Raw genomic sequence first — 27,316 nt, forward strand, 5'->3', positions numbered from 1 at the left:
AGAGAATTACCAGGACGTGAACATGGATGTTTCATGTTGAACGAAATGTAGCTGGAAAGTAACTTCATGAGGACCTGGATCTTCCTTTGAGATGATGTGTGTTGTTGTTTTTGATTCATGGAGTTTGATGTAAAGCCCAAGCTCAATCAAAGCTAAGCTGTCTTTTTATTCTAATATGTCTTGATCTTTTTTTTTTTTTTCTTACTTTTGTACACTTACTTTCTGTTGTGAAGAAGTCATTTGTTGCATCTCGATTTGAATTTCTGATTTGCACATGAAAGCATGTACTGTAAAAGAAAAAAGTTTTTGTTGTTGTTGTTGTTGCTTTTACTCAGTCATGTTCTGCATGCTCGTTTTTTGAAAAAAAAAAAAAAATCCTTCAGTCTCCAGTTGCAGGCTGATTTATTTCTCAGGCCTCCGTGTCTCACACTTTCACGTAACTTTTCACGAGGGGAAACGATCCGCCTGATCGCCTGCACTTCGCTCCTTCCGGATTTGAGATCGAGGAATTGAGTCGGTCATTGATCATGTCGAGGTTGAAACCATGAGCAGGTTTTCATGTGCAGATCGTCACTTTTCTTTTGTGGTGTTTGCACCCGGAGGGTATCGGCGGTTTCATCAGTGTTTTAAGTTTTGTTTTCACTCCTGCTGAAGTGTGTTGTTTTTTGTTTTTTCACCACATAATGCCAGCTTCATTTGTTTGACTTTTGGAGCATTTTAATAAAGAGACTCTTGGTTTTTAAGTGGCTCTTATTACTGCTTTATGAACACCCTCATTCACATCTGCTGCCTTGGGTACATTTAAAGAAAAATACTACCAACCTTTTACCTAAAATGTTAAAGAACTTCATCTTATATTTATAAGGAAGATGAATATATTATATTTCTGTGGTATTTTTGGGGCAATTGTAAGTAAGTTGGCATTTTAATTAGAATAGGTGTTAAAATTTCAAATTAAGTTCTTTTTGCTGTCAAATATAGAAATGTCATGAAAAGATTGTATTTCGTGTATAAAAAAAAAAAAAAAGGGTTTTAGAGGAAGTTGTTGGCGTTAATGCGATAACCTTTCATATTAGGAACATGATGGTGCTTTAAAGATAATTTAAATGTGCTTTACTCGAAAATATGTGCCCTTTAATGCTTTTGGTTATAAAACTTCAAATCGGTCTTTTTGCTCTTAATAAAGAGATGGAATTTTGTTGACATTTTTGTAAAAATGAGCTAAAATATGGGTTAATGTGGTAAATTACAAATAGGTCTCATAAATTATAGAAAATTGATTGACAATGTGCGTCTCGTGAGGACATAGCAGCAGGAAAAATATAATTTTTTTTTCATTTCGATTCACAATTCAACTGTAAAAAATCAACACAAAATCAGTCCGTTGGTCTTTAAGTTAAAATGAGCAAAAAAAAAAAAAAAACAAACATTTAATTTGTAATTAAGGGAGCACTGTTATTGACGTCGGTCACGTGTGTGCAACATGACTTGGTGCTTTCACGGACCATCGGAAAAATGGGACAGTAATATCTACATCACGTCTACACACACGTGTTAGTGTGACCTGCGCGTGTTGCTCTAATTACAGCAGCTGCGTCTGATTTTTATTTATTTATTCTTTCTTATTTAGCTTCTGTCGTGTTTCTTTTTGCTCATTTTTCAAACTTGTTGGGGTCCTTTTGTGTCGCTTCGTGGTCATCTCGCGCCTCTTCTTCAAGTGAGTCACTTTTTGGATCTGTCGTTTTAACTTGTAATACATATGTGGTTGTGTTATATGTTGGCTGCCATTTTCTGCTGTATTTTATTTATTCTTTTGCCACTATGCCATCTTTTGTTTTGTGTTTTTGTTGAAAGTTTGGTTATCAAATTGTGTTCAACAATATCAATTTTGTAGTTATTTTCACCTTAGTACTTCGCGTTCCTTTAAAATGTGGAAATAAATTAATCTCCAGTCTCTTGAATTTAAACCTGAAATGCAATAAATTGTGTCGACGAGGATGGGATTCGAACCCACGCGTGCAGAGCACAATGGATTAGCAGTCCATCGCCTTAACCACTCGGCCACCTCGTCCACAACGTTAATGGTCTGGCGCCCCCACATGGTCATAAATAAAATGGCCTGAACTTGTATTTTCCATTAAATGATGGTGAGCTTCAAAGGTCAAGATTATGTTGAAAGATGAAACACCCTTGCGCGACAAGGCCTCACAGTTAACAGTAGGTATTAAAGGGAAAGTAAAACACAGTTGAATCACAGAAGTATTAAAACCACATGCTTAATCAAACAAAATTTTAAAAGTAATATAATTTAAACGATGCAAGCAAAATATTTTCAAACACACAATGTGGGAAAACCCGTCTAAAATCAACAAAGACCTTAAAAAAAATAATCATAAACTCTATATAACTATTGTTAAGGAAAGATTTGTATTCTTTTAACAACTGCTTTCTGGGAAAATATGCATGTTGTTCTAGGCTCTGTTGAAGCTGAGTTGATGTGTAAAAATGTTTCCTCCAAATACTACCCAGCAGGAAAGAAAGTCACCTGGCAGACAAAACACTAGGAATAGGTCCACATCAGCACAGGGCCAGTGGCGCAATGGATAACGCGTCTGACTACGGATCAGAAGATTCTAGGTTCGACTCCTGGCTGGCTCGTAGCTTTTAACCTCAATAATTACAGAGCATTTGATCCTCTTGTCATAATTACTTCTCCACATCATCTGTGAGACGTTGGTCACGGCCTCAGGTGAGCCTGATGTTGTAGATCTTGTTGGGAAAAATGGCAAAACCTCATGCTTTCTCAGATGTGATATTCACACAGACTTAAAGGTCCCATATTACAGTTTTTCAACAATTTCACAAAGGAGTCGGAGGTCCAACATCATCGTATTCGAGGTGTATTGCCCTAAATCCAGCCTTGGTCCTGAATTTCAGCCATTCTAAAAGTTTCTCGAGTGAGCTCTACTGAGTTGAGGCTGTGTCTGTGTCTGTCCACGCCACATTCGAGGAGAAGGCATGGCTTTGATTCACAATGATGTCCTTTGTAATTTGTCCTATAATTGAAGTGTAGCCCGATTATCTTTTTCTTTTTTTTTTAAACAGACAGTATCAAAATCAAGAAAATGATGGACCAACCAGCAGGGACTGAAACTTTGACAGCTGAGGGCGACAGGCGGAGAAACCTTCCAGCTTCCCGGTCCACTGTTCACTGTGGACTCAACTGACTGTTATGCATGAAGGTATTTGGGATTCCCAAACACTCAAAGGAAATGTTAGGACTGTATTTGTGACTGTCGGGTGCTGATTTCACTTCAGTATCATCAATTTCAGTAATGTTGAACCACATCATAACTGAACGACAAAATTGATATCAAACATAATATTAAGTTTAATAAAAGAGTTAACAATAATTAGGCATGTCCCGATCACACTTTTCTGCCCCCGATACCGATCCGATTTTTCGGAATTGAGTATCGGCCGATACCGATACCGATCCGATACTTACATTGTTACTGCAAATATACTCAATAGTCTGTTTTTGGAGCAACTAAGATGTCTGAAGCTAAAAGCACTATTGGCAGAAGTTTTGTTTAGCTAGAAATTATTGTAAAACTCACATATTGAATCAAAAATCTTCTCAGAATGACTTAAGAACTTATTTAAACTTTATTCAGTCATAACAACAAAAAAAAAAAACACTTACACTCTGCAGTCTTGTATCTCTTATTTATGTTAACCTAAACAACTTCACCTGGATTTCGTGGCAAATAATTTTTTTTAAAATGAAACCCGGTGAATCAGTTTGACTAACATATAAACTATAAAAAACTACAACATAAACAGTTTTCAGTAAAACCAATCAGAAGAACCCAATTCCCAGTTGCCTTTAGAGGCGCTGTGACTCACCAAACACAACAAAAACGCAGAAGAAGACAGACCACATACAAATTTAGAAGTAGACTTCTGCACATAAACCACTATATATAACTCTAGTTTTATAGGTCTATGGCCCCGCTCTGCCTGCTTCTAGCTTCTGCTGCTCGACCGGAGCTTGTAGACCTTGTTGATTGTTGTGGTTATTAGGTGACGTTGTGGACCGCGGTGGGGGGCGATTACGTCATCTTTTGTCCACGGATGATCGTCTTTGCTGGGCGTACGCCGCCGCATGTTTAATCTGATTCTGATAGATTATTTGGTCATGTCTTTGGTAATAAAGAATCGACGAGGATGGGATTCGAACCCACGCGTGCAGAGCACAATGGATTAGCAGTCCATCGCCTTAACCACTCGGCCACCTCGTCCCTTTTCACTGAATGCCCATGGTTCTCAAACTGACGGTCACGACCCCAAAGTGGTCGCATCTTTGATATGAGTGAGTCACAGGTCGATTTTATGATGAAAGTCAACGTTGTGACATCCATTGCTAATGTGTATCCACAGCAGCCTTTTCACACTGTAGAATATATGTTTCTTGGCAATGCACAAGGCTTCGCTTGTTCAGTGAGTCATCACGGATGTTCTGCACTGCTTTCACTGTCGAGATCAGCTACTGTTAACCATCTGAACAATCACAATTTAAAAGCAAATAAAGATAGACAGACTGCTCAGGTCTCCTGAAGTGAAAGATAAAGTACTTGAGGAAAGGTGGACAAAGCACGCAATGCAGACACGCAATGCAGACACGCAATGCAGACACGCAATGCAGACACGCAATGCAGACACGCAATGCAGACACGCAATGCAGACACGCAATGCAGACACGCAATGCAGACACGCAATGCAGACACGCAATGCAGACACGCAATGCAGACACGCAATGCAGAAAGCACGGAGGGGCCTTTACAAACCTCAAAAACAAACATAAAAGATGCAGTATTTACATTTGTCCAGCAGATGGTGACAAAGACAAAGAAATAGACAGTAAAACGCAGCAACTGGATTAAATTAATTAAAAATGTCACGTGTTGACACAATGACCTTTTCGTCGGTTTAATTTCTTCTTTTATAGTAGACCAACTCAGCATGTGGCCACAATCCCTCGTTTTATAGGTGATAAAAATGTTTTTCCAAATGTATTGGCCCATTGCTTCTTTAACTCATTGACTGCCAGGCATTTTCAGCTTTGGGAAGTGCGTTCTGCCAGCGTTTTCAGGGGATTTGACCCAACTTTGAAGGGCCACAGAATTTGCATTTTGTTAGACTATGTAAAACCAAGGGCACTAAAGTAAAGATTAGGATCTCTGCTTTCATCTGGAAAAAACTGTTTGTTTCTACCTTTTACCGTTCATGAGCAATCTGCCGTAGAACATAGCAAAGTTTCACCCAAAACACCTGCTTCTGACCAAAAAACAGAGAAAACAAGCTTTTTGTAAACAGTAACTTATCAAGCAGAAAAGTGACTTTTATATGCATTTTTGTTGCTTTAGTGACTCCTCAAACATCTTAACACCTTTTCCAATATATACATTATAAAAACATGACTCAGAAAAAATACTTTTGATGGCAAATTTTTGGAAATTTATTCACAAAACAGAAAATGCAACTTTTTTAAACCATCTCAAAAAGTACACAAATTTTGAAACAACAACAACAACAGAAAAATAGATAATAGAACTAGAAATGTATGAACTAGAAAAAAAGTGAGTGTGTGAGAGTGAGTTTGTGAAGTGTGTGTGATTGAGTTTGTGTGTGTGAGTGTGCGTGTGAGAGTGTGTGTGTGTGCGCGTGTGTGTGTGTGTGTGCGCGTGTGTGAGTGTGTGCTTTTTCAATCCTCCCAGGCCCAGTAGTTCGGCTTTGTGTGGTAGAAGGTGAAACAGTCTCCTGTGTGCAAGGGAACACGACACGCTGCGCACCACTTGTTGGTCTCCTTGTGAAGACCCCTACCCCCTACCCGACATCTTCTCGTCGGTCTCTCCTTCTTGCTGGTGGCCATCAGGTGGATGCCATCCAGATGGCAACCACTCATCTGAGGAATCCGGATCTGGTTCGCTGTAAGAGCCCGCGTCACTCGAGCCAGCCGGTGATACGCTCCGTGAGGCACCAGGTGTCTCCCGGCGCCGCGGTCTTCCTCCCCGCAACGCTGGCTCCCCAGATGGACCCTCACCTGGATCTCCGCTATCTCCCCTCTCAACCTCACTCCCCGATCCGCGGGTCAAACTCTCCCACAGTGTTAACTGTTTATAACCGCCCTTCTTCGCCATGTCTCTTGCTATCCTGTCTCTCTCTAAACCGCTATCTCTCGCCAATGCTAACTCCCGCCACTCCGCTACCTGCTCACACCACTTTCTCCAAACACTCCACACACTTCCGCCTCTCGGCAGACTTTTGACCCCACCGATCGCGCAATACTGCATTCTGGTGGCATCGATTAATCATTACAGGTAATGTCTCAGTATAAAGGCTCATTCATAAGGTGCGCCAGACATTTCTACAGCCCGCTGTGTAAAAAAATGAAAAACTCGTCAAAGTCGTCAATGGCAGTGAGCGTTGCTATACATTATACTCGTCAAACTCGTCAATGGCAGCCAATGAGTTAAGGGTTCTGCAAACTCAATCACAAGTAAGTAAATCCACACATCTTCATCAAAGTTATACAGTTCTGTACAAAGCCAACTTGTTTAACTATCAAATGCACAGTAGTTACCATGTTTCCTGAGTGTCTGAAGAAGGAGTTGAGCTATGTTTCAGTTGTAATAATATGAATCCACGAGGATGGGATTAGAACCCACGCGTGCAGAGCACAAAGGATTAGCAGTCCATCGCCTTAACCACTCGGCCACCTCATCCTATTTCACTGATAGAAACAGCGCCTCCATGTGGTGATATCAGAAAAGATATGATCTCATATCTATTCAAATCCAAATGATGGGTGTTTGAATTGTTGGTTGTCTGTGTCTCTCTTGAAGTGTCTCTCTGTGCTCTGGACTCTGTTGAAGCTTAGATGAGAAAGAATTTTCTTTAAACCCAAACGAGTCTCAAATAAAAGAGAATGGAAGAAAACCTGCCGACCTAGAAAATCTCTGCAATGAGGTGTATTTTCACACTCATCAACGGGCCAGTGGCGCAATGGATAACGCGTCTGACTACGGATCAGAAGATTCTAGGTTCGACTCCTGGCTGGCTCGTTTCCTTTAAACAAAAGTCAATTCAAACATAACATTCTGTTATGTTTAAAGTCAATAAAATCCACTGTTTGGAACCATCGAGCCATAACCCAAAGGTTTACTTCATTTCCACAGTTAGGAAACCTGGACGTGAGCCTCTCTCCTCTAAAGTCCATCAATGTGAATACAAATGAGTTGTTCTGGAGAAGTCAGGCGCATTGCTGTAAAGTTGAGCTCATCATCAATTGGCAGTTCACATAGATGTAGTTTTCTGTCATTTGTTCTGTCTTGCGCTCACATATCGATGTAATCATCCCTGATGAGTTTCTTATGTTTTTATGAGGTGTATTTCATTTGTTTGATTTGTTGAATATAATAACAAGGAGTTGACGAGGATGGGATTTGAAGCAGCTCCCGCATGTGCTGATAACTGAACAGATATAATCTCATGTCGACTCAAGTCTTAGAAAGCCATTTTAAATATTTCATATAAATCAATGAAGTCCTGTCAAGTTCAGGCCTGGTCACTCATATCTCACATTATTCACATTATTCACCCGAACCCTTGGGGACAGGTACCAAACAGGGTGTCTTCTTTAGCTGTGGCACCCTCTCCAGCTCCAGCTCAAGTTGAAGAGGTGCCCCACGACCCTATACAGCTGATCTGTGCTGGATTCTTGGAGCCTGGAGCTGATGCCATCTGGATCCACACCCTTCCTGGCTTTAATCCCCCTCAGTTGGTTCCTCACCTTGATAGTTAATAGGCACAAGTCAGAGCAGGAGGCTATGTTCTGCTGGGGGTGGGTGGAGGAGTAGGACTGAAGTGATGCACAGTGGGGATTGGCTGTGAGTCGAGTGCTGAAGGTATGAACTCAATCACAAGTGACTGAATCAACACATCTTCATCAAAGTTAAACAGTTCTGTGCATAGCCAACTTGTTTAACTATCAAATGCACAGTAGTTACCATGTTTCCTGAGTATCTGAAGAAGGAGTTGATTTGTTGTCCAGGCTGGAGGAAGCTGGTGGTGCCTTGGTTTTGCAGTTCACGTCTCTGATTCTGGCTGTGCTGCATTGTGCAGAAGAAGAAGAAGAAGAAGCTGGAAGAGTTTTGGTTTAGGAACAGTCCTGGCAGTATCCCGGTTCCCCCATGTAGATCCAAGGAGCTGGTCGCTTGAAATCTGTGATGAAACTTTGTCCAGTGCAATCCAGATCGTGCCAGTGAAATCTTATCAGTGTTTTCTGTCATTTGTTGTGGGAGTTCTGGAGGTACGTTTCAGTTGTAATAATATGAATCGACAAGGATGGGATTCGAACCCACGCGTGCAGAGCACAATGGATTAGCAGTCCATCGCCTTAACCACTCGGCCACCTCGTCCTTTTTCACTGATAGAAACAGCGCCTCCATGTGGTGATATCAGAAAAGATATGATCTCATATCTATTCAAATCCAAATGATGGGTGTTTGAATTGTTGGTTGTCTGTGTCTCTCTTGAAGTGTCTCTCTGTGCTCTGGACTCTGTTGAAGCTTAGATGAGAAAGAATTTTCTTTAAACCCAAACGAGTCTCAAATAAAAGAGAACGGAAGAAAACCTGCCGACCTAGAAAATCTCTGCAATGAGGTGTATTTTCACACTCATCAACGGGCCAGTGGCGCAATGGATAACGCGTCTGACTACGGATCAGAAGATTCTAGGTTCGACTCCTGGCTGGCTCGTTTCCTTTAAACAAAAGTCAATACAAACATGAGATTCTTTCTCTCTGGGCTCTGTTGAAGCTTAGATGAGGAAAGATTTTTTTTTTACACCCAAATGAGTCTCAAATAAAAGGGAACGGAAGAAAACCTGCTCACCTTTCAGGTTTAACATCCATTAAATGCACTCTTTGGAACCAGAGAGCCAAAACACACAGGTTTACTTCATTTCCACAGTTAGGAAACCTGTACATGAGCCTCTCTCCTTTAAAGTCCCTCAGTGTGAATACAAGTCAGTTGTTCTGGAGAAGTCTGGCGTTTTGCTGTAAAGTTGAGCTCATCATCATTTGGCAGTTCAGGTAGATGTAGTTTTCTGTCATTTGTTCTGTCATACTCTCATATATTGATGTAATCATCCCTGATGAGTTTCTTATGTTTTTGGGTTACGCTACGTTACGTTACGTTACGTTACGTTATGGAACACGCATGGAAGTGCTCTGGGCTCTGTTAAAGCTTGGTTGAGGAAGAATATTCTTTAAACCCAAACGAATCTCCAATTAAAGAGAATGGGAAAAAAATCTGCTTACTGAGAAAATCTCTGGAATGAGGTGTATTTTCACACTCATCAACGGGCCAGTGGCGCAATGGATAACGCGTCTGACTACGGATCAGAAGATTCTAGGTTCAACTCCTGGCTGGCTCGTATCCTTTAAACAAAAGTCAATATAAACATAACATTCTGTTATGTTTAAAGTCAATAAAATCCACTGTTTGGAACCATCGAGCCATAACCCAAAGGTTTACTTCATTTCCACAGTTAGGAAACCTGGACATGAGCCTCTCTCCTCTAAAGTCCATCAGTGTGAATACAAATGAGTTGTTCTGGAGAAGTCAGGCGCATTGTTGTAAAGTTGAGCTCATCATCAATTGGCAGTTCACATAGATGTAGTTTTCTGTCATTTGTTCTGTCATGCGCTCACATATCGATGTAATCATCCCTGATGAGTTTCTTATGTTTTTATGAGGTATATTTCATTTGTTTGATTTGTTGAATATAATAACAAGGAGTTGACGAGGATGGGATTTGAAACAGCTCCCGCATGTGCTGATAACTGAACAGATATAATCTCATGTCGACTCAAGTCTTAGAAAGCCATTTTAAATATTTCATATAAATCAATGAAGTCCTGTCAAATTCAGGCCTGGTCACTCATATCTCACATTATTCACATTATTCACCCGAACCCTTGGGGACAGGTACCAAACAGGGTGTCTTCCTTAGCTGTGGCACCCTCTCCAGCTCCAGCTCAAGTTGAAGAGGTGCCCCACGACCCTATACAGCTGATCTGTGCTGGACTCTTGGAGCCTGGAGCTGATGCCATCTGGATCCACACCCTTCCTGGCTTTAATCCCACTCAGTTGGTTCCTCACCTTGATAGTTAATAGGCACAAGTCAGAGCAGGAGGCTATGTTCTGCTGGGGGTGGGTGGAGGAGTAGGACTGAAGTGATGCACAGTGGGGGTTGGCTGTGAGTCGAGTGCTGAAGGTATGAACTCAATCACAAGTGACTGAATCAACACATCTTCATCAAAGTTAAACAGTTCTGTGCATAGCCAACTTGTTTAACTATCAAATGCACAGTAGTTACCATGTTTCCTGAGTGTCTGAAGAAGGAGTTGATTTGTTGTTCAGGCTGGAGGAAGCTGGTGGTGCCTTGGTTTTGCAGTTCACGTCTCTGATTCTGGCTGTGCTGCATTGTGCAGAAGAAGAAGAAGAAGCTGGAAGAGTTTTGGTTTAGGAACAGTCCTGGCAGTATCCCGGTTCCCCCATGTAGATCCAAGGAGCTGGTCGCTTGAAATCTGTGATGAAACTTTGTCCAGTGCGATCCAGATCGTGCCAGTGAAATCTTATCAGTGTTTTCTGTCATTTGTTGTAGGAGTTCTGGAGGTACGTTTCAGTTGTAATAATATGAATCGACGAGGATGGGATTCGAACCCACGCGTGCTGAGCACAATGGATTAGCAGTCCATCGCCTTAACCACTCGGCCACCTCATCCTATTTCACTGATAGAAACAGCGCCTCCATGTGGTGATATCAGAAAAGCTATAATGTCATATCTATTCAAATCCAAATTATGGGTGTTTGAATTGTTGGTTGTCTGTGTCTCTCTTGAAGTGTCTCTCTGTGCTCTGGACTCTGTTGAAGCTTAGATGAGAAAGAATTTTCTTTAAACCCAAACGAGTCTCAAATAAAAGAGAATGGAAGAAAACCTGCCGACCTAGAAAATCTCTGCAATGAGGTGTATTTTCACACTCATCAATGGGCCAGTGGCGCAATGGATAACGCGTCTGACTACGGATCAGAAGATTCTAGGTTCGACTCCTGGCTGGCTCGTTTCCTTTAAACAAAAGTCAATACACACATAAGATTCTTTCAGGTTTAAAGTCATTAAAATTCACTGTTTTGAGCCATAGAGCCATAACCCAAAGGTTTACTTCATTTCCACAGTTAGGAAACCTGGACATGAGCCTCTCTCCTCTAAAGTCCCTCAGTGTGAATACAAATTGGTGTCTCATGGTTCGTGTCTATTCAAATCAGAATTGTCTTGTGTTCGAATTGTTGGTTGTCTGAGAAGTGTCTCTCTTGACCTGTTTCTCTGTGGAAGATGAAGAACTAATTTGAACCAAACGAGTCAAAAATAAAAGAGAACGTAAGAAAACTTGCTGACAGAATTAACTCTGGGATGCGGTGCACTTTCACTCACATCACCACTCCCGGCTGACTCGCTGCATTTAAACGAAAGTCAATACAAACATAGTATATTTTCATGTTTGAATGAAACTCAGTAATTGGAAACAGAGAGGGACAATCCTGATGGTTTTCTCCATATCCACAGTTACAAAACTGGTTCATGAGCCTCTCTCCTCTAAAGTCAGTTGTTCTGGAGAAGTCTGGCACTCTTCTGTAAAATTGAATCTGTCATCTTTTGGCAGTTTATGCAGATCTGATGAGTTTCTTCTGCTTTTTGGGGGTATATTTAATTTGTCAGATTTGTTGAATAGAAACAGCTCCCTCGTATCAGAATAGATAATAATAGATAATAAGTTTGGCACCTTAATAAAGATTACAATACAGTATATGTCACACCTAATACTTTCATGTCCATGAGAGGACGGACTCTAATGATAAACAATTTTAGTCAGTTTCCTGCCTCACAGCAAAAGGGTCATGGCTTTGAATCTGATCTGTTTCTTTCTCTGTGAAGTTTTCATTTTCTTCCTGTGTGGTTTTTCTCTGGGTACTCCGTTTTTCCCCCACCGTCCAACAGTTTTCCAGTAAGTGTGAATTTGAAATTCCCTGGTTAAAATTCTACCAGTTTGTAGCCTGTTTTTACCTGGGACTGACTCTAGTGCCCCACTACCCCTTATATTATGGGAAATGAATGAGACAATCCCTATTTTCCTCCTGCAAGACTGAAATAATGAAGAAGGTAGTGTTTCCTCTGTGTGTCCTAATTCCTCACTGTGTGTTTACGTGAACAGCAGCTGTGTACATTCACACGTTGCTGATGTCCCCAAACCTTCACCACAGTATGATAACTTGCACTTAGTTGAACTAAGAATTGGTATTTCGGTGCTTCGGCCCACTGAGCCAGGGGTCACCAATGACTTTCTCAATGTGTGGGTTCCTTTTTTTAAATGACAATGCAGCCTGAAGTGGAAGAAAAGAACATCAGGACAGTGGAAACGGTGTATTTATATAGGAGAGATAAACATAGGACCAGCAGGTAGGAACAGGCTATCTTTCACAGGCTGTAGCATTTCCCCTTTTGTGTGTTTTTCACACACTGCAGTGCCCCTTTAAAGGTTGTCAGCAGAAGGTGGTGGCGATAAGGTTTTGGATAAGGTGTGCAGATAAAATACAGGGGGTGGTACAGCAGAAGACAGACACATCAGCAGACACAATATGAGCATGGTGCTGTTCATGGTTCTGTTGGGCTTCTGCCTGAATTTTACCAATGCAGCGAAGGTGAGTTTGATTTTGTTCCTTACTGTTTCATGTTAAGTAGATTTTTTTCTTGAAGAGCAAAGAACAAACTCCAACAAAACACAGAAAAGAGGAGAGAGAATGAGCAGTTTTATTCATCAAAATCCAAATGTAGAGTTTAGAGCGTGAAGTCAACAGCTTCCTGCTACATAGAAACTACAAGAAACCCAATGGACCGGGAATCTGGAGAACATTTTGTAAGCACAGGACACGACTGAAAACCAAGACAGGATTGTGCTGATCTTCAGGTCCTCGTGGAGCACTGCATTCAAAACCGGCAGGATCCTGTTGTGGAAATAACTTTTGACAATCACTCTCTTTGAACACTAATGAAAAGCATCAACAAACCATTGTCTGTGAACACTAAATGTAAACCATTGTCAGTGACCACAGATCCAGAACTAGTGCTGCCTCTGGGCATGTTGAAGATGGACTGAGGCAAAGTCAAAAAGTCTAACCATGGTAAAGATTCTCAAAGATGGAGAGAGCAGCAACCTTGATATGAAAACTATAAAACCTCAACCTGAAAGTGTAGAGTGTATAGCCGGTGTATATGATTCATTACAAATTTGTTGTTTTTGTGTCTGTGTGTAGCTGGGTGTGGTGCAGACGGAGGGCGGGAAGGTGGAGGGGAAGAGTTACCGGATGGGTTTATTCAGGACCGTGGAAGTCTTCAAAGGCATCCCCTTTGCTGACGTGCCGGGAAAGTGGGAGAAACCTAAACCTCACCCCGGATGGAGCGGTGAGTTGATCTGATGACGTACAAAGGCATCCCAGGAAACTGACGTCACTGAGTTGGGGTGGTTTCAAATATGAAAACCCACTGAACCAACAGAAAAGTGTAACTTACTATTCAATAGAGTGTTTTTGGTGAAGTAATAAATTGTGGTTTGTTTCAGGAATCCTGCAGGCGACAAAGTACAGAGATCGCTGCCTACAGGTGACCCTACTGCAGACAAAAACCCAGGGCAGCGAAGACTGTCTCTACCTGAACGTCTTTGTTCCACAGGGAAGCTCAGGTAGATAGCACGCACGCACGCACGCACGCACGCACACACACACGCACACACACACACACACACACACACACACACACACACACATGCAAACACTTACAATTAGTGCCGCTTGCTGTATTTTAAGGTGGGAAAGTGGGAGTGTTATCAGAGCAGCATCTGGTGGATGGTGCAGGTACTGCAGACATATCTTCATCTTCTCTGTCCATCTCCAGTGTCCTCAGGCCTCCCAGTGATGGTGTACCTGTTTGGTGGCGCATTCCTGCTCGGGGCGTCCAACGATGTGGCGATACTCGGGGACTCGCTGTACGATGGCAAAGAGATGGCCGACAGGGGCAAAGTCATTGTGGTTACTGTCAACTACCGAGTCGGCACTATGGGCTTCCTGAGCACTGGAGACGCCCGAATGCCAGGTTTGAGCAATGACAATAACAACATGAAAACAGCAACACCAAATGCTGTTTATACAATGACAATGGCAAAAACAACAACCAGCAATGATGACACAACACAAAATTACTATGACTATTACAAGTACCACTAACAAGTACTACTACTATTTATACTACTACTGCCACTAGTACTGCTACTACCACGCTGATAGTTTATGGAATAATAGCACTGTTGTTTACACAATATGAACAACAAAAACTACCATTGCAGTTATTTGTGTTTATAGAACAACAATTAGTACTATGACGTACACTGACGGCACTGAGTATGGACATTACCACTAACAGCCTCACCACCTCTTTAAATGACAACAACGTTGAGCAGCGCGTGTGCAGCTTGTGACTCGGTAACCAGGTGACCTGCTGTCCATCTCAGGTAACTACGGTCTGTGGGACCAACACGCTGCCATCTCCTGGGTCCGGAGGAACATTGAGGCGTTCGGAGGGAGCCCTTACAACATCACCATCTTCGGCCAGTCAGCTGGGGCCGCCAGTGTCAGCTACCAGGTCGGAGGCCGTTCTGAAAGCACATAGGAACTGTTTACCATATTAACTTCTCACAGATTATCAATCCACCTTTTGATATGCACAAGCAGTCCCACCAATCTGAGACAACTCCCACACAATACATATTAAAATGTGTGTCTCAGCAGCAGAGAACTTGGAAAGTTAACCTCTGGGAAAGTCTCATTGATCTCTCATTCTAGATTTTTTGTTTAAAAAAAAAAAAAGAAAAAGGCCTCTGATCTTTACAGATCCACCAGATGAAAAAGTTTCCAATTACAAGAAGATTTTTATTAAAATGACCCACTCAAATATAGTAGAGATGAGATGAGATAAATGGAAATGATTTGTTCATATTAGGAGATTTTTAAGCATTTACTGAGCCGATGAACAGAAACTCATTTCCACTCCAGGTGGGTTAGGGTTAGTGAGTTTAAGTATCATTTTTATCTATGATATTGAATTATCATTAATTTGGTCTATCTCTGTTGACAGTTCACTATCACAGTTTGTTGTAAATTTCAACAGCTGCTTTTACTTGGAAAATAGATTTACTGAAAGTTCAACTGTGAAGGTTTTTATTAGTTGTTGGTTGTCTCGATGACAGACTAGTTTTGGTGCCGGTAGGTATCAAAACATCTTGATGACCTAACCATGTTATATTCTTATCTGTCCCCTAGATGTTGTCTCCATACAGTAAAGGATTATTTCGCAGAGCGATCACTCAGTGTGGCGTGGCCCTCAGTCCCTGGGCTCTGCAGAAGAATCCCATGGCTCTGACCAAAAAGGTCCTTAAACTTAAATCATCTCCTCTGATCCTTTCAGCTTAAAAAAAAGAAAAAAACAACAACAACCTGAGAGTGATACAGTTTCTTCTCTCTGGTGTTTCTGCAGATTGCACGTAAAGTGGGCTGCTGGAGAACCAATGAGGACGACATGATTGCTTGTCTGAAGATGAGTGACCCAGTCGGTCTAACCATGGCAGGAAAAATCGACGTGCTGCTCCTCCTAGGAAAAGGTGAAAACCACTCGAGGGGGAACAATTCAATACATTATTTGATGACAATGACATTTAATACAACAAAAATATTAGAAAACATCAGTGAAGATTTTAATTAGACCATTAAACGGGTCTCGTCTATTTGCAGGTGTGGTTATGGATCTGTTGGAGCTTGCTCCGGTCATTGATGGAGATTTTGTCCCGGATGAGCCCAGTCGCCTGTTCCACAATGCTGCTCAGTTCGATTACCTTGCTGGGGTCAACAGCATGGACGGGCACATCTTTGCCGGAGTTGACGTTCCGTCCATTAACATGAGGAACGCCACCTCTATGTAAGTCCTGAAATAACATATTTACATTCTGCCCTGCTGGCTGCTTGGAGTTCCACACAGCTTGATCCTGGGCCCTCTGGTTTTTTGGCCTTTTGTCCTGTAGTAAGAAGCTCCAGTCTGGTGCATGTCTGATGATAATAATTACTTTTACTAATTTACCAACTAGTATACAAATACCTTTCTGATTGCATTTTATTAATTATCCAATAGCAGTTCTCCGGCACAACATCAAGTAAACCAATTAGAGTCAGGACACCACTGCCTTTCAACTAGCCTCATCACCTGATGAGCCTTTGTTTTCCTTTTCTATTATCCCATTATCCGAGGCTGTTGCTGCAGAGCGGCTCTGTTAGTATTTGACTAAACTCATATTTCATGGAGAAATGTCTCATTAATCCTGAATACGCAGTCTTCCTGCAAGCAACATGAAGTGTGTCCTCTGTCAGTATTAATTTAAGTAATGTTATTAGCCTGTATCCACAGTAACTTTAACTTGCTTAAATGGCAGTTAGCTTCCCTATAAGTGCTGTTTGCATGTTGATAGTTAATCTGCTGTTTTGTTGCTGCTCCTCGATGTCATTAGTCCACGAATCCAGATTTTAGAGCACCTTCTTCCCAATATTTCTTTCAACCTTTATATGAATTTAATAAGTGACTCAGTCAAGTGGAATAAAAACATGTTCAAATTACATGAGAAACCACAGTGGAACTGAGCTCTTTGTAAGGTCGTGATGTTGTGTTTGGTTCTCAGAGAGCAGGTGAAGGGTCTCCTGAACGGTCTGACCAAAGATAAAGGAGCCGCTGCCGCCGCCTCGGCCTTCAGCGCCTACACTTCCCACTGGGGCTCCGCTCCAGAACAGGACGTGGTGAAGAAGACAGTGGCCGACATCGAGACAGACTTCCTCTTTCTGGTCCCGACTCAGATGGCCCTCCAGCTGCATGCCAAAAATGCCAGGTCAGCTCTGATTGGTCAGATTTACCCGTCTGTCAAGTATGATGAAGGATCTCACTGCAGTGAGCCCAGTAATTAAGAGGGAACCAAGCTCATAACATTTAATTGAATCTGGGTTAGTCTGAACTCTGCTCAATCTGATTGTTCCTCCAGGTGGCCATTACAACACTCATTGAGAGGATCATTGAAGTTACCAAAGCTAAGAGAGAGTTAAGATAACAGGACAAAAATTCTGAGATGGTTCTGGCTGAAGTTTATTAATTGTCCATCGTTCACACCAGTGTGAAACGTGTTCTTTATCTCCTCGAGACACATTTTGAAGTATGCAACTTATATCCAATCTGTAAAATACATTTTTTCTTACAATTTGGACGACCTAATGGATTTATGGATGGATTGAAGGACGGACTAATTAATTCCTCTGTTGCGGCTGGTTATGGTGCCTGACTCAAACCTGAGCCCTCCTGTGTGCTGTGTGTCCCTCAGTGTTGCCCGTACCTACTCGTATTTGTTCAACATGAAGACTCGTATCCCAGGATTCCCTCGCTGGGTGGAAGCAGAGCACGCCGAAGACCTGCAGTACCTGTTTGGAAAGCCATTCTCCACCCCGCTGGTCTACTTTCCCCGACACCGTGATCTGGCCCAGTACATGATCGCCTACTGGACAAACTTCGCCCGGACCGGGTAAACTCCCAGCATGCACTCCACACCCAACCAATAAGGTCCACTTGAGACAGACCAAGCCTTTATACAAAGCTCTCGATTGGACAAACAAGGTTACTACTGAGACAGGTTATGAAGTAATGTCAGGTCTGATCTGAACTGGTTTAAATGAGTTAGAACCAGTTTGGAAACAAGCTAGAAAAATAGAAAGGTACACTCAGACCTTGCACTCAACATTTGTTATGTGGGGGAAAAAAACTGATTATTTATTATTCAATAGTTTTGTAGTAATATTAGATAGTAAAAACAGATGAAATAGAACTGGATTGATATACAGTAATTACACTGCTGTGTTTGGTATAAATGTGCCCTCTTTCCCTCTCCAGTGATCCTAACAATGGTAACAATAGAGTACCGGTCACTTGGCCCCCCCTCACCAAATATCACCAGCCCTACATGAACATCAACCACAAGATGAGCAAGTCGTCTGTCAGGTATTGTACTGGTCTCAACTCTGACTCCACTGATGTTTCCTGCTCTGAGCATCTCTCCTCTGAATCAATCGTAACTCAACAGTCATTTTACAGTTTGACAAGGTGTGCAACATGCAGACATACATACACACAGACACAGACACAGACACAGACACACACACACACACACACACACACACACACACACACACACACACACACACACACACACACACACACACACACACACACACACACACACACACACACACACACACACACACACACACACACACGGTGGAGATGATAATAATGCATGGGATTTATATTGCGCTTTTCAGGACACTCAAAGACGCTTTCCATTGTATTATTCATTCACTCCCCACTCGATGGTGGGAAACTACGTATGTAGTCACAGCTGCCCTGGGGCAGACTGACGGAAACGAGGCTGCCAAACTGCGCCATCGACCCCTCAGACCACCACCAACCACTCACTCTCACACTGCATTCACCCAGGCAGTTTGGGGTTCAGTGTCTTGCCCAAGGACACTTCAACATGTAGGCAGGCAGAGATGTGAATGTGACCTGCAACCTTCCAAATGGAAGATGACCACTCTACCAACCGAGCCATGAATAAACATTTTTGACTGATTTGCCTCTGCAGCTACAACCTGAGATCTTTCTATGTGGACTATTGGACCGAAACCTACAGCAGCCTGCCGGAAACAAGAGGAGAGGAAACTCTGAACCAACCATCTCTTTGAAATATTCCATCAGGTATTCACAACTGAGGACAAAGAGTGAGAAATAAAGTCATTCTGGGTTTGAATAAAGATGTGAAGCAATAAAATGGCTGTGATTTTATGTGCTAACTTATGAAGCAGCATCAGTCTTAGGAAAGGTTCACTAATAGATTTCAGTATTGATAGTACTGTGTGTTTTAAATGAAGCTGCAATTTACCATCTGGACATTTTCCTTGTCTTTTGGAGGTCTATGGTACATGATACACACTATAACTTAACACTCACCCCATAGCAAGAAGGGCATCAGTAGGAGTCCCAGCCAGGCCTTTATGTGTGCAGTTTGCATGTTCAACCTGTGCACATGGGGCTTTTCTCAAGGTCAGTGGTGGCTCTAAATGTCCCATAGTGACGGACTGCTGCTATGAAGTGCCAATGACGGGAATATAAAGTGTCTAAAATGCATTAAAAGGAGCCTATAGAGAGCTCACAAAAAGCTTGTTAAGCCAATATAAAGTTCCAATAAGCCCCAATAAAGTGCTTATGAAGCACTTTCAAAGACCCCATAAAGTATCTATAAAGAGCTTACAAAATGCCCAAAATTAGGCTATAAAAAGCCTGTAATGTCCCTATTATGTGCCTAAAAGAAGCCTATTAAATGTCTATAAAGGGCCTATGAAGAGTCAATAAAGTGCCTATCAAGAGCCTGTGAATTGTCTATGAATGACTTATAAAGCACTTTTAAAGAGCATGTAATAGGATCAAGAAGCAACCTTTAAAGAGACTATGCAAATGCTTATAAAGGGCCTATAACAAGCCTGTGAAGTGCCTATGAAACAAATCCTATATGGCCTCTATTAAGTACCTATGAAGGTATAGTGTATGCTGTTCATTGTTTCACTGAATTAACATTTCTTGTGGAAAGTTTCATGTGAAAGGAATCACTTTATCCAGTACTTAAAAATGGCAAAAACTATAGTTTTGCAGCATGTATGGGTTTGTCTTACTGTGGTGTCATAAGAACCTCCAATATACCCAACTGCATACATAGTGCTATACCACAAGGGTCAAGTCCGTTTCTTACATGTTGTGTTAATATGATAATCCATAGCAATAGCAGTTTAAGTCATTTTCTGTTTCACAACATTTACATCAAATGTATTCGACGTGTAAAGTGTGTGAGGTGAAAAAAAAACAAATGACAGAACCCATTTCCAGAAATCTTTTTTATTTTGAAAACACACATTCCAAAGTTAACACAGTGAAGTCACTGGTAGTCCTGCAGTGCCCGTCTGAATGAAGATCCAGCTTCTTCCTCCGGTGTGCCATGTGATCGTGTCGGTGTGTATTGTCTTTGTGTGTAGTAGGCCGGCGTGGTGCGACGTGGCGTTTGCTTAAATGCTTGCTTGTCGACATGGCTTTGTGCAACCTGAGGTCGATGCATCATCTCTCTGATGAGGGAAAAGCCATCCTGAACGGTCTTCATCACGTTGGCCATTTCCTTGTGAAGCAGCTTCGTCGTCTCCTTGCTTCGTTTCGTCGCCTCCTCGGTCAACTCCAACAGCCTCCGTTTTTGTTATTTCCATGGGGTCGTGGGGGGAACTCCTTTGTCTGCTCCCTCTGGTAATGTGCCTGAAATGCCTCCGTTATGTCGGCATATTTAGTCCGGCACGACTCCCAGTCAACATTTTCCTTGAGTTCGCTCACCTTGTATTCGAGGGTGACTCGAAACAGAAGTTCCTCTGAATACAATATGTGGTGCATCGTCCCTTTGTGTACTGAAAATGGAGTGAGGCGTTCTATTTGAGATAGAAGTCTAATGATGTAAACACTCTCTCGCACATTCTTATTTCCACACCTTTCTGCCTATAGCCACTTTCGTTTTGCCCCATTCTTCACTGCCCACCTGCAATTCCTCATCCCACCCAAAGTCTCCTTGTCCTTCTTTTTTGAAAATACACTAAGAATCTTTTTAGTTTTTGCCTTCACATTTGCAGTAACTTTCCAGTCTTCTGGCAAATCTACTTATTTCCAAACACTTCCAGCCCTCCAAATTTGAAACTTTCATTACCTGATTTGGGGGGTTAATTTAGCTGTTTTTGTTCTCCAAAGTCACTGGGTGATTTGTTTGATCATAGGTTAAAGTGCGACAACAGGAAAAAGGAATCATGGAGGATATGAGTCATTCCTCACACCTGGCAATATCACCAGGATGGCATCATTACAGGGTGAGTTGTGTGTTGTTTTTGTTGTTGTTGTTGTTATTATATCACATTGGACTGTTCGAGGTCATGCTGACCATTTGCCTTTAAAATGGAAGAACTCAATACATCAGCTCATGTCACCTGAGTACCTTAACACTATTAAATGAAGAAGTCATATACAAATATCTTTTTTTCAAAAAGGGAACTCATTTTTGCCAACAGAGGAAGGAATCAATGCGCTCACTGATCAATTCAATATTTTCTTTCCATATCATAGTGTCAGTAATATAACAGCCTTCATCTTGATGCCGTCCGAACTGAAATTCTTTTTCCTCCTGTGCCCTCCTCCCTGATGACTGATCATTTATATGGGGCATTTAATAAAAAAAACCTTGATTAGCCCCCTCGCCCAAAGCTATTAGATGTATCTGATGAGAAAAGGGTAAAGGGAGGAGGGTAGACGTGACAGAGAGTTCATCCAACTATCTGCTGGATCCAATCCCAGCTAACTATGGGCAAGGACAAGGTACACCTAGTCCTAGACAAATCATCAGTCCATGGCCCTCAAGGGCTGCATTCCTGCATGTTTTCAATGTGTTTTTACGACAGCCTGTCTTGATTGTAATGATTGGCTCATTATCAGGCTTTCTGCAGAGCTTCATCATGATACATTCATTACATTCAGGTGTGTTGGAACACGGGAACATTGAAAACATATCGGACCGCAGCACTTGAGAATCAGGAATGCCCACCCCAAATGAGCGAATACCCCTAGGGATACCTCGAATAACTAACTTTCCAATGAGGATGGGATTCGAACCCACGTCTACAGAGCATTTAACCAATAGACCAGTGGTTGTCAGCTTGAGGGTTGGGACCCGAAAGTGGTCACTTCCTAATTTTCAGTTGGTCACAGGGCCCAAAAAAAAAAGAGAAAAGAAATCTATGGAGCCTAATTGAGGATGAATGTTTGACTCCATAATCATTAAAGTTTTATCGACACGTTTTGTGGCACTGGACAAGCTTCCACTTGTTCGGTGAGTCATCACAGAGACGGTCTGCGCTGCTTTCACTGCCTGAGCTCAGTTCCCATTAGCTTTGCCTCGATTTCTACAAGTTTGTAGGTGAACAGAACAAAACACCAATTCACCATCAAGCACCAACTTGGTTTGATTAAGTACTTTTACGTCTTTACGAACCTCAAAAAGCCAAACATATAACATGCAGTATTCACTTGTGTCCACCAGATGGCGCTAAAGACCAACAAATGAAAACTAGACAAAACACTGGCAAATCAACCCTCGACTAAAGAATTGTGTTATGTTGATACCCTGATTGTTTAGTTGCACTAAGAGCTGTTGCTTCCTCATTTAACTGCCTAACTCAATCTTTTCTAGGATTTTATTTCTTCTGACACAGTAATCTAACTAAGTGAAGGAGCTACTGCCATGTGGGTTCATTTGGATGTTTCACCTTGTAGCTATGTGTTGTTTCCAGTTTTGAGTTCACTATAGACCAAAGCAGTGTGGTGTGGCATGAGTGTGGTGTGTTTGCTGATGTCAATCACAAGGCAAAAGACAAGAAAGAGGGGATCGAACATTTATTTACCCTTATTAAAAGTTACAATAAAACCATTAACATCTTCAAACGATAGCAAAATAAAGAGAACCAAAAATTATTGGCCAAAACATATTTACAGAGACAAGTTTGCAGATTGAAAAAGCTCACATTTTGTACATAATCCCAACCCCTGTCGCGTCATAAACTCTGAAATGTGAACACTGCAATACTCAAGAAGCTCGAATGTGGTTTTAGCCAGAGAAAGAATCAAAATGCACGAACAAAGACATAGCTCCTTTTCCACCTCCCCTCCTGTTTTCTTTTCTCTTTTCTATACATGACAAAATACTTAAAATTTGGGGGTAAAACATAGGAATGTAGAATTCTAAAAATTAATAAGATCATTTGAAAGATTTATGTGTCCGTATAACAGTCAGTTCGAGTGAAGGAGTTGGTCCATCCCGCTCTGCAACGCTGACAAATTTTTAGATCCCAAAAGAGATGACAAAGAAAAATAAAAGAAGAAGATGTTATAGGGCTGCCACGCTGTTTCAAAAAGGATGCTTCTCCATGAATTGGGAAAATAAGTCAGTATTCCTGATTCGCTCCACATCCAATCCATTACCTTCGCCACACGCCAGTCCCTGTGTGTACCATGAGGGGGAAGGGGGCGAGACACGCCGACGCTTTCATCATAAGAGGGCCCGGTGAGATTCCGTCTGTCGAAGAACTAATAAAAGGCAGTGAACTGGTGGTTGAATCAGCAAACGTGATATATCCTTTGTCTTCTTTTGTAGTTTTGTTTATAACTTTAAGAACGTGGCACAAGTCTCTCATATATATATTTATATATTTTAATCTTGGAAAATCAGTTCAGGTGCCGCGGCGGGGTGCAGTCACTCTGCCTTGGCCTCGCCTTCAGAGGCTGCGGGTGTCGTGCCCTCAGCAGCAGCAGCAGCAGCAGCAGGCTCCTCGGCTGGGGCGGCCTCTGTTGCTGGGGCCTCTTCCGCTGCCTTGGTCTCGCCTTCAGGTGCAGGAGCGGGGGCGGCAGCGGCCTCCTCGCCTTCTTTGGCCTCGGTGGCCGGTGTCTCCTCTTCTTTGGTTTCTTTGGCCGCGTGGCCATTCTCCTTCGGCTTGTCCTCGGTCGTGGGGGACGTGGCCTCCTCCTTACCCTCCTCGCCGCTCTTCTTACTCTTCTTCAGCGAGATGCCCTTGAACTTGAAGGAGTTCTTCAGGGAGAACTTCTTCTTCTTCTTGCCATCCTTGGCAGCCTCGCCCTCTGCCTTTGCGGCCTCGCCCTCGGCGGCCGGGGCTGGCTCGATGGCGTCCCCGGTGCTGGTCTCACCCTCCTTGGCGGGTTCGGCTGTCCCGTTCCCATCAGCGGCGGCTACTTCTCCGTCAGGCTTGGCTGAGACATCGCCATTGGTTTTGACGTGGCCGTTCTCCTGCAGAAGAGATGCCACATTAATGATAATCATACTGAATCATAATCATAACAGTGAAACCTGATTGACGCACTCAATCACAGAAACAAAGCTGCAGTATGCACCCGCCGTAACATCTTTAGTAATCTGTGTCAGATTTCAGGGAAGCTGTTTGCCCTGACAGCGGTTCATAGGAAGGAATTCAACAGCTGGCTGCGTGACTCCGAGCCGACACAGGGGGGCAGTATTGCTGCGTCAAAACATGAACACGGCCAGCCAGTGGAGGAACAAAGGAATCCCCGTGAAACCTGCTTTCTGCTCCCATCCAGGGCGCTGCAGCTCCCATCTAACACTGTCTGCTGAGCCTGGCGCAGACAGCACGTACCAGACGCAGACACACACGTCTAAAAGCCACATCCAGCCATATACACCAACGAAAAGTTTTAAAACAGAAGTTCATCGTCACGTCTGAACGGGCTTCACACGGATTGTAATCTGGACTCGATTTCTCTCCCAAATTAGGGGGACTATAATGGGGGGGGGGAATCTGCCTATCAACCATTTCTACGAACCTAGATTGTCAAAATAGCTTGAATGTGAGACAGTAAAGTGTGTGTGGTGTGGAAGTGCCGGGGAGAATCGGGGTTCTGAGCTGGCGCCTGAGAGCGCTTTTGTTTGCAGCTCCGCAGAATGCGCCTCCAGCGGAGCGCATTTGCATCCTTCGCACCGCTCGCATCTTTTGTTCGACGCGAGCGCCTCCGTCCGCACAACCGCGTCCAACTCATGAGAGAAAACGCCATCCAATCGCACATTTCTACCCCAAAATGCGGTTTAGAAGCGGATAAACGCGGGGATAAATTGCCCCCGAGGGGCCAGCACACGGATTTAACAAAGGCAGGTCTGGGGCGCGCAGGGAGCGGGGACGATGGCCGCTGCTGGAGGTCTCTGGATCAATTCACGTGTTTTACATTCATGTACTTTTTATTTCTAAAATCAGTTTCAATCAAAGTTTTTTCGAGCTCTCTCCTGAACGGCGCTCATGCCCCCCCATGGCACCATGCTTGGCAGTGGGCGTTGGGTGCCATGTGGCTCCCCGCTGACCAGGCCCGTTATATATTTCTTTCTTTATTTCGAACTCACCTGGCCATTGGCTTTGGCGGCTGCAGGGTCGGCGGCGGCTTTCCCCTCAACAGCTACTCCACCCTTGGACAACTGGGCTCCCATTTTCTCTTTCCTTTCAGGTGATGTGAACAAAAAAATAAGAAAAAGAAAAGGGAAAAAAAACCTCCAGGAGTTGTTAAGGTATTGGAGATTTAAAAATCCAGCTCTGGGATGGATGAGAGTCAAGCCCCTCAAAAAAAGAGATGGGGGGGGAAAAAATCCGTGTGGATGTCCTGCTCCCTTTAAGCTTGAGGTTTGAGAAGACCCCCCTTTTTTTGTCTCTGTGTGAACCCCACGGCGGCTGAGCTCAAATTAAAGGATGTCAGGGAGAAGACTGTGAGTATTTCAACCGCGCCTCAAAATCGACCAGAGTCTCCTCCCCTGGGCGTGACGGCCGCGCCTGGTCCAATCTGCAGCCGAGGGGGGATGGGCCTTCTTCTGAGCGCCTCAATCTGCCCCAGTCAGCCACAAACCATCAGCAAGACTTTTTCCACTCTTTCAGAGGTCTGCAAGACTATGGACACTTTTAAACTTTGTTCGACAACTTTAAAAGGATGCTTTTTTTTTATTATTATAAATGTCAAATATATTGATAAGAAGAACATTTTCTTCCCATAAATGGATAATTAAAACTTGTAAATAGGTCCTGAACAAGGCAGAAAAGCACACTTTAGTTCAATAGTTTTTCTGTTTATAATGATGGTTTAACATCAGATCAAATGATTTAAACAGGTGTCATATCAGACTTCTATGTTAAATATATTATTCCACAAATCCTCACTGACCTCCCCTACAATTTTACTTCATTGGGTGTATTCTTTTGTGGTCTTATGGTTGCACTTTTACCAACTGCAACTTATCCCGGGTTGTGCATACAGTTGTCTGGACCTAGACTCCCGGAGGGTGAGGAATCCTGGTTTAAATAGCAGCAGAAAGTTCATCCAAAACAAAAAATAGCAAAGTTTAGGGTAAGTCATTGCAAATTGCTGTGGTAACTCCTAATACTTAGACCGGCTACAAGCCTGAGAATGTATGAAACCGTGGTACCTCACAGCAAAAAGTTCTGGTTTGAACCTGCAGGCTTTTACTGTGGTAGGATTCCACATTGTTCTTGTATCTCCATTCTCCATGTTCTCCTTATCGCATTCCAAACTTTTGTTTTGGGCGTCTGTTAGCCTGGAGCACTGAAAAAGCAACTTTTTGATGCTCTGACTCCATCTTTGTGTAAACCGGGTAAGCACAACCTTTCTGAAATATCGTCACCGTGAGGGGCGTGTGCTGACCATCAAAACACACTACCACTCCCCTCGCACCATTCAGTGTTCCAGAGTTCACTTCAATCACACCTAACCTGCTAGAAATTAACCAACATAAAGCTTTAATAATGGTCGTAATAAACGTCCTAAATCGGAGCAATGCCGGAGGTGGGTTCACATTATGGGTCAAAAAGGTCAAACATGCCGTTTGTTGGATCTGCCTCTTTTCAACTTGAAGGCAACTTTGTTTGCCTCTCTCAGCGATTCTTGTGTTAAGGGCCTCAGACAATGTTCGCCATGGCACTTTCTGAGAGGAGCAGCGCATCACTGGAGCCATGAGGAATTTTAAATGGCCTCCTCTGGATCTTGAGTGACAGCGCCGGCTTTCCAAGAGTAAACTGGTTGCGTAACGTGCTGCGCCCTGCTGAGACTTCTGATGTGGGACTGGTGCTGCTTTGTCACTGACACATGGAGACAGTGAATCAGGATGTCACTTGGCAATGACTTCTCTTTGGCCAAAACAGTTAATCCCACGATCACAGAAACTGTGACTCTGCATTTTTTTTCTATAACATTGTGGGAGCCCAATGCTGACGGGTTTGTATCGCGATCCAGCAAGGTCAGAGGCCATACGTATTAGGCTGAGCTATGAGAGCCAGTGGATGTCTTTCTTTGTTTGGAAACGCACATTTTTATATGCCAGCTGCCTCTTTTAAAGCCGTTCCACATAAT

General features: G+C 42.8%; 2 protein-coding genes across 3 annotated transcripts; one reads left to right on the plus strand and one right to left on the minus strand.

Moving 5' to 3' along the window:
- Positions 1-1,512: 1,512 nt before the first annotated feature.
- Positions 1,513-19,085, plus strand: LOC308120322 (bile salt-activated lipase-like). Of its 2 annotated transcripts, XM_080480859.1 has the most exons (13): positions 1,513-1,717; positions 3,106-3,242; positions 13,441-13,588; positions 13,746-13,865; positions 14,078-14,275; positions 14,691-14,821; positions 15,499-15,606; positions 15,713-15,836; positions 15,967-16,150; positions 16,902-17,105; positions 17,589-17,786; positions 18,152-18,259; positions 18,903-19,085. In XM_080480859.1, the coding sequence occupies exons 2-13, from the start codon at positions 3,237-3,239 to the stop codon at positions 19,000-19,002; spliced, it is 1,629 nt and encodes a 542-aa protein (XP_080336985.1). In that variant the 5' UTR covers positions 1,513-1,717; positions 3,106-3,236; the 3' UTR covers positions 19,003-19,085. The 2 variants fall into 2 exon arrangements, with proteins under 2 accessions (XP_080336985.1, XP_080336984.1); XM_080480858.1 differs by lacking the exons at positions 1,513-1,717; positions 3,106-3,242 and adding an exon at positions 12,749-12,828.
- A 3,688-nt stretch (positions 19,086-22,773) lies between these two features.
- Positions 22,774-25,639, minus strand: marcksl1a (MARCKS-like 1a). The gene is made up of 2 exons (XM_080479416.1): positions 25,308-25,639; positions 22,774-24,188 (listed from the first exon to the last, which is right to left on the minus strand). The coding sequence occupies exons 1-2, from the start codon at positions 25,389-25,391 to the stop codon at positions 23,640-23,642; spliced, it is 633 nt and encodes a 210-aa protein (XP_080335542.1). The 5' UTR covers positions 25,392-25,639; the 3' UTR covers positions 22,774-23,639.
- Positions 25,640-27,316: the final 1,677 nt, after the last annotated feature.

The sequence above is a fragment of the Lipophrys pholis genome, assembly GCF_963383615.2.
Source record: "Lipophrys pholis genome assembly, chromosome: 14".
NCBI lineage: Eukaryota > Metazoa > Chordata > Actinopteri > Blenniiformes > Blenniidae > Lipophrys > Lipophrys pholis.

Coding starts and splice junctions, on each gene's coding strand:
- LOC308120322 (XM_080480858.1), top strand. CDS start 12,766: ATGAGCATGGTGCTGTTCATGGTTCTGTTGGGCTTCTGCCTGAATTTT. Junction 12,829..13,440: donor ATTTTACCAATGCAGCGAAG/GTGAGTTTGATT, acceptor GTCTGTGTGTAG/CTGGGTGTGGTGCAGACGGA. Junction 18,260..18,902: donor ATGAGCAAGTCGTCTGTCAG/GTATTGTACTGG, acceptor TTGCCTCTGCAG/CTACAACCTGAGATCTTTCT.
- marcksl1a (XM_080479416.1), bottom strand. CDS start 25,391: ATGGGAGCCCAGTTGTCCAAGGGTGGAGTAGCTGTTGAGGGGAAAGCC. Junction 24,189..25,307: donor CCGCCAAAGCCAATGGCCAG/GTGAGTTCGAAA, acceptor TCTCTTCTGCAG/GAGAACGGCCACGTCAAAAC.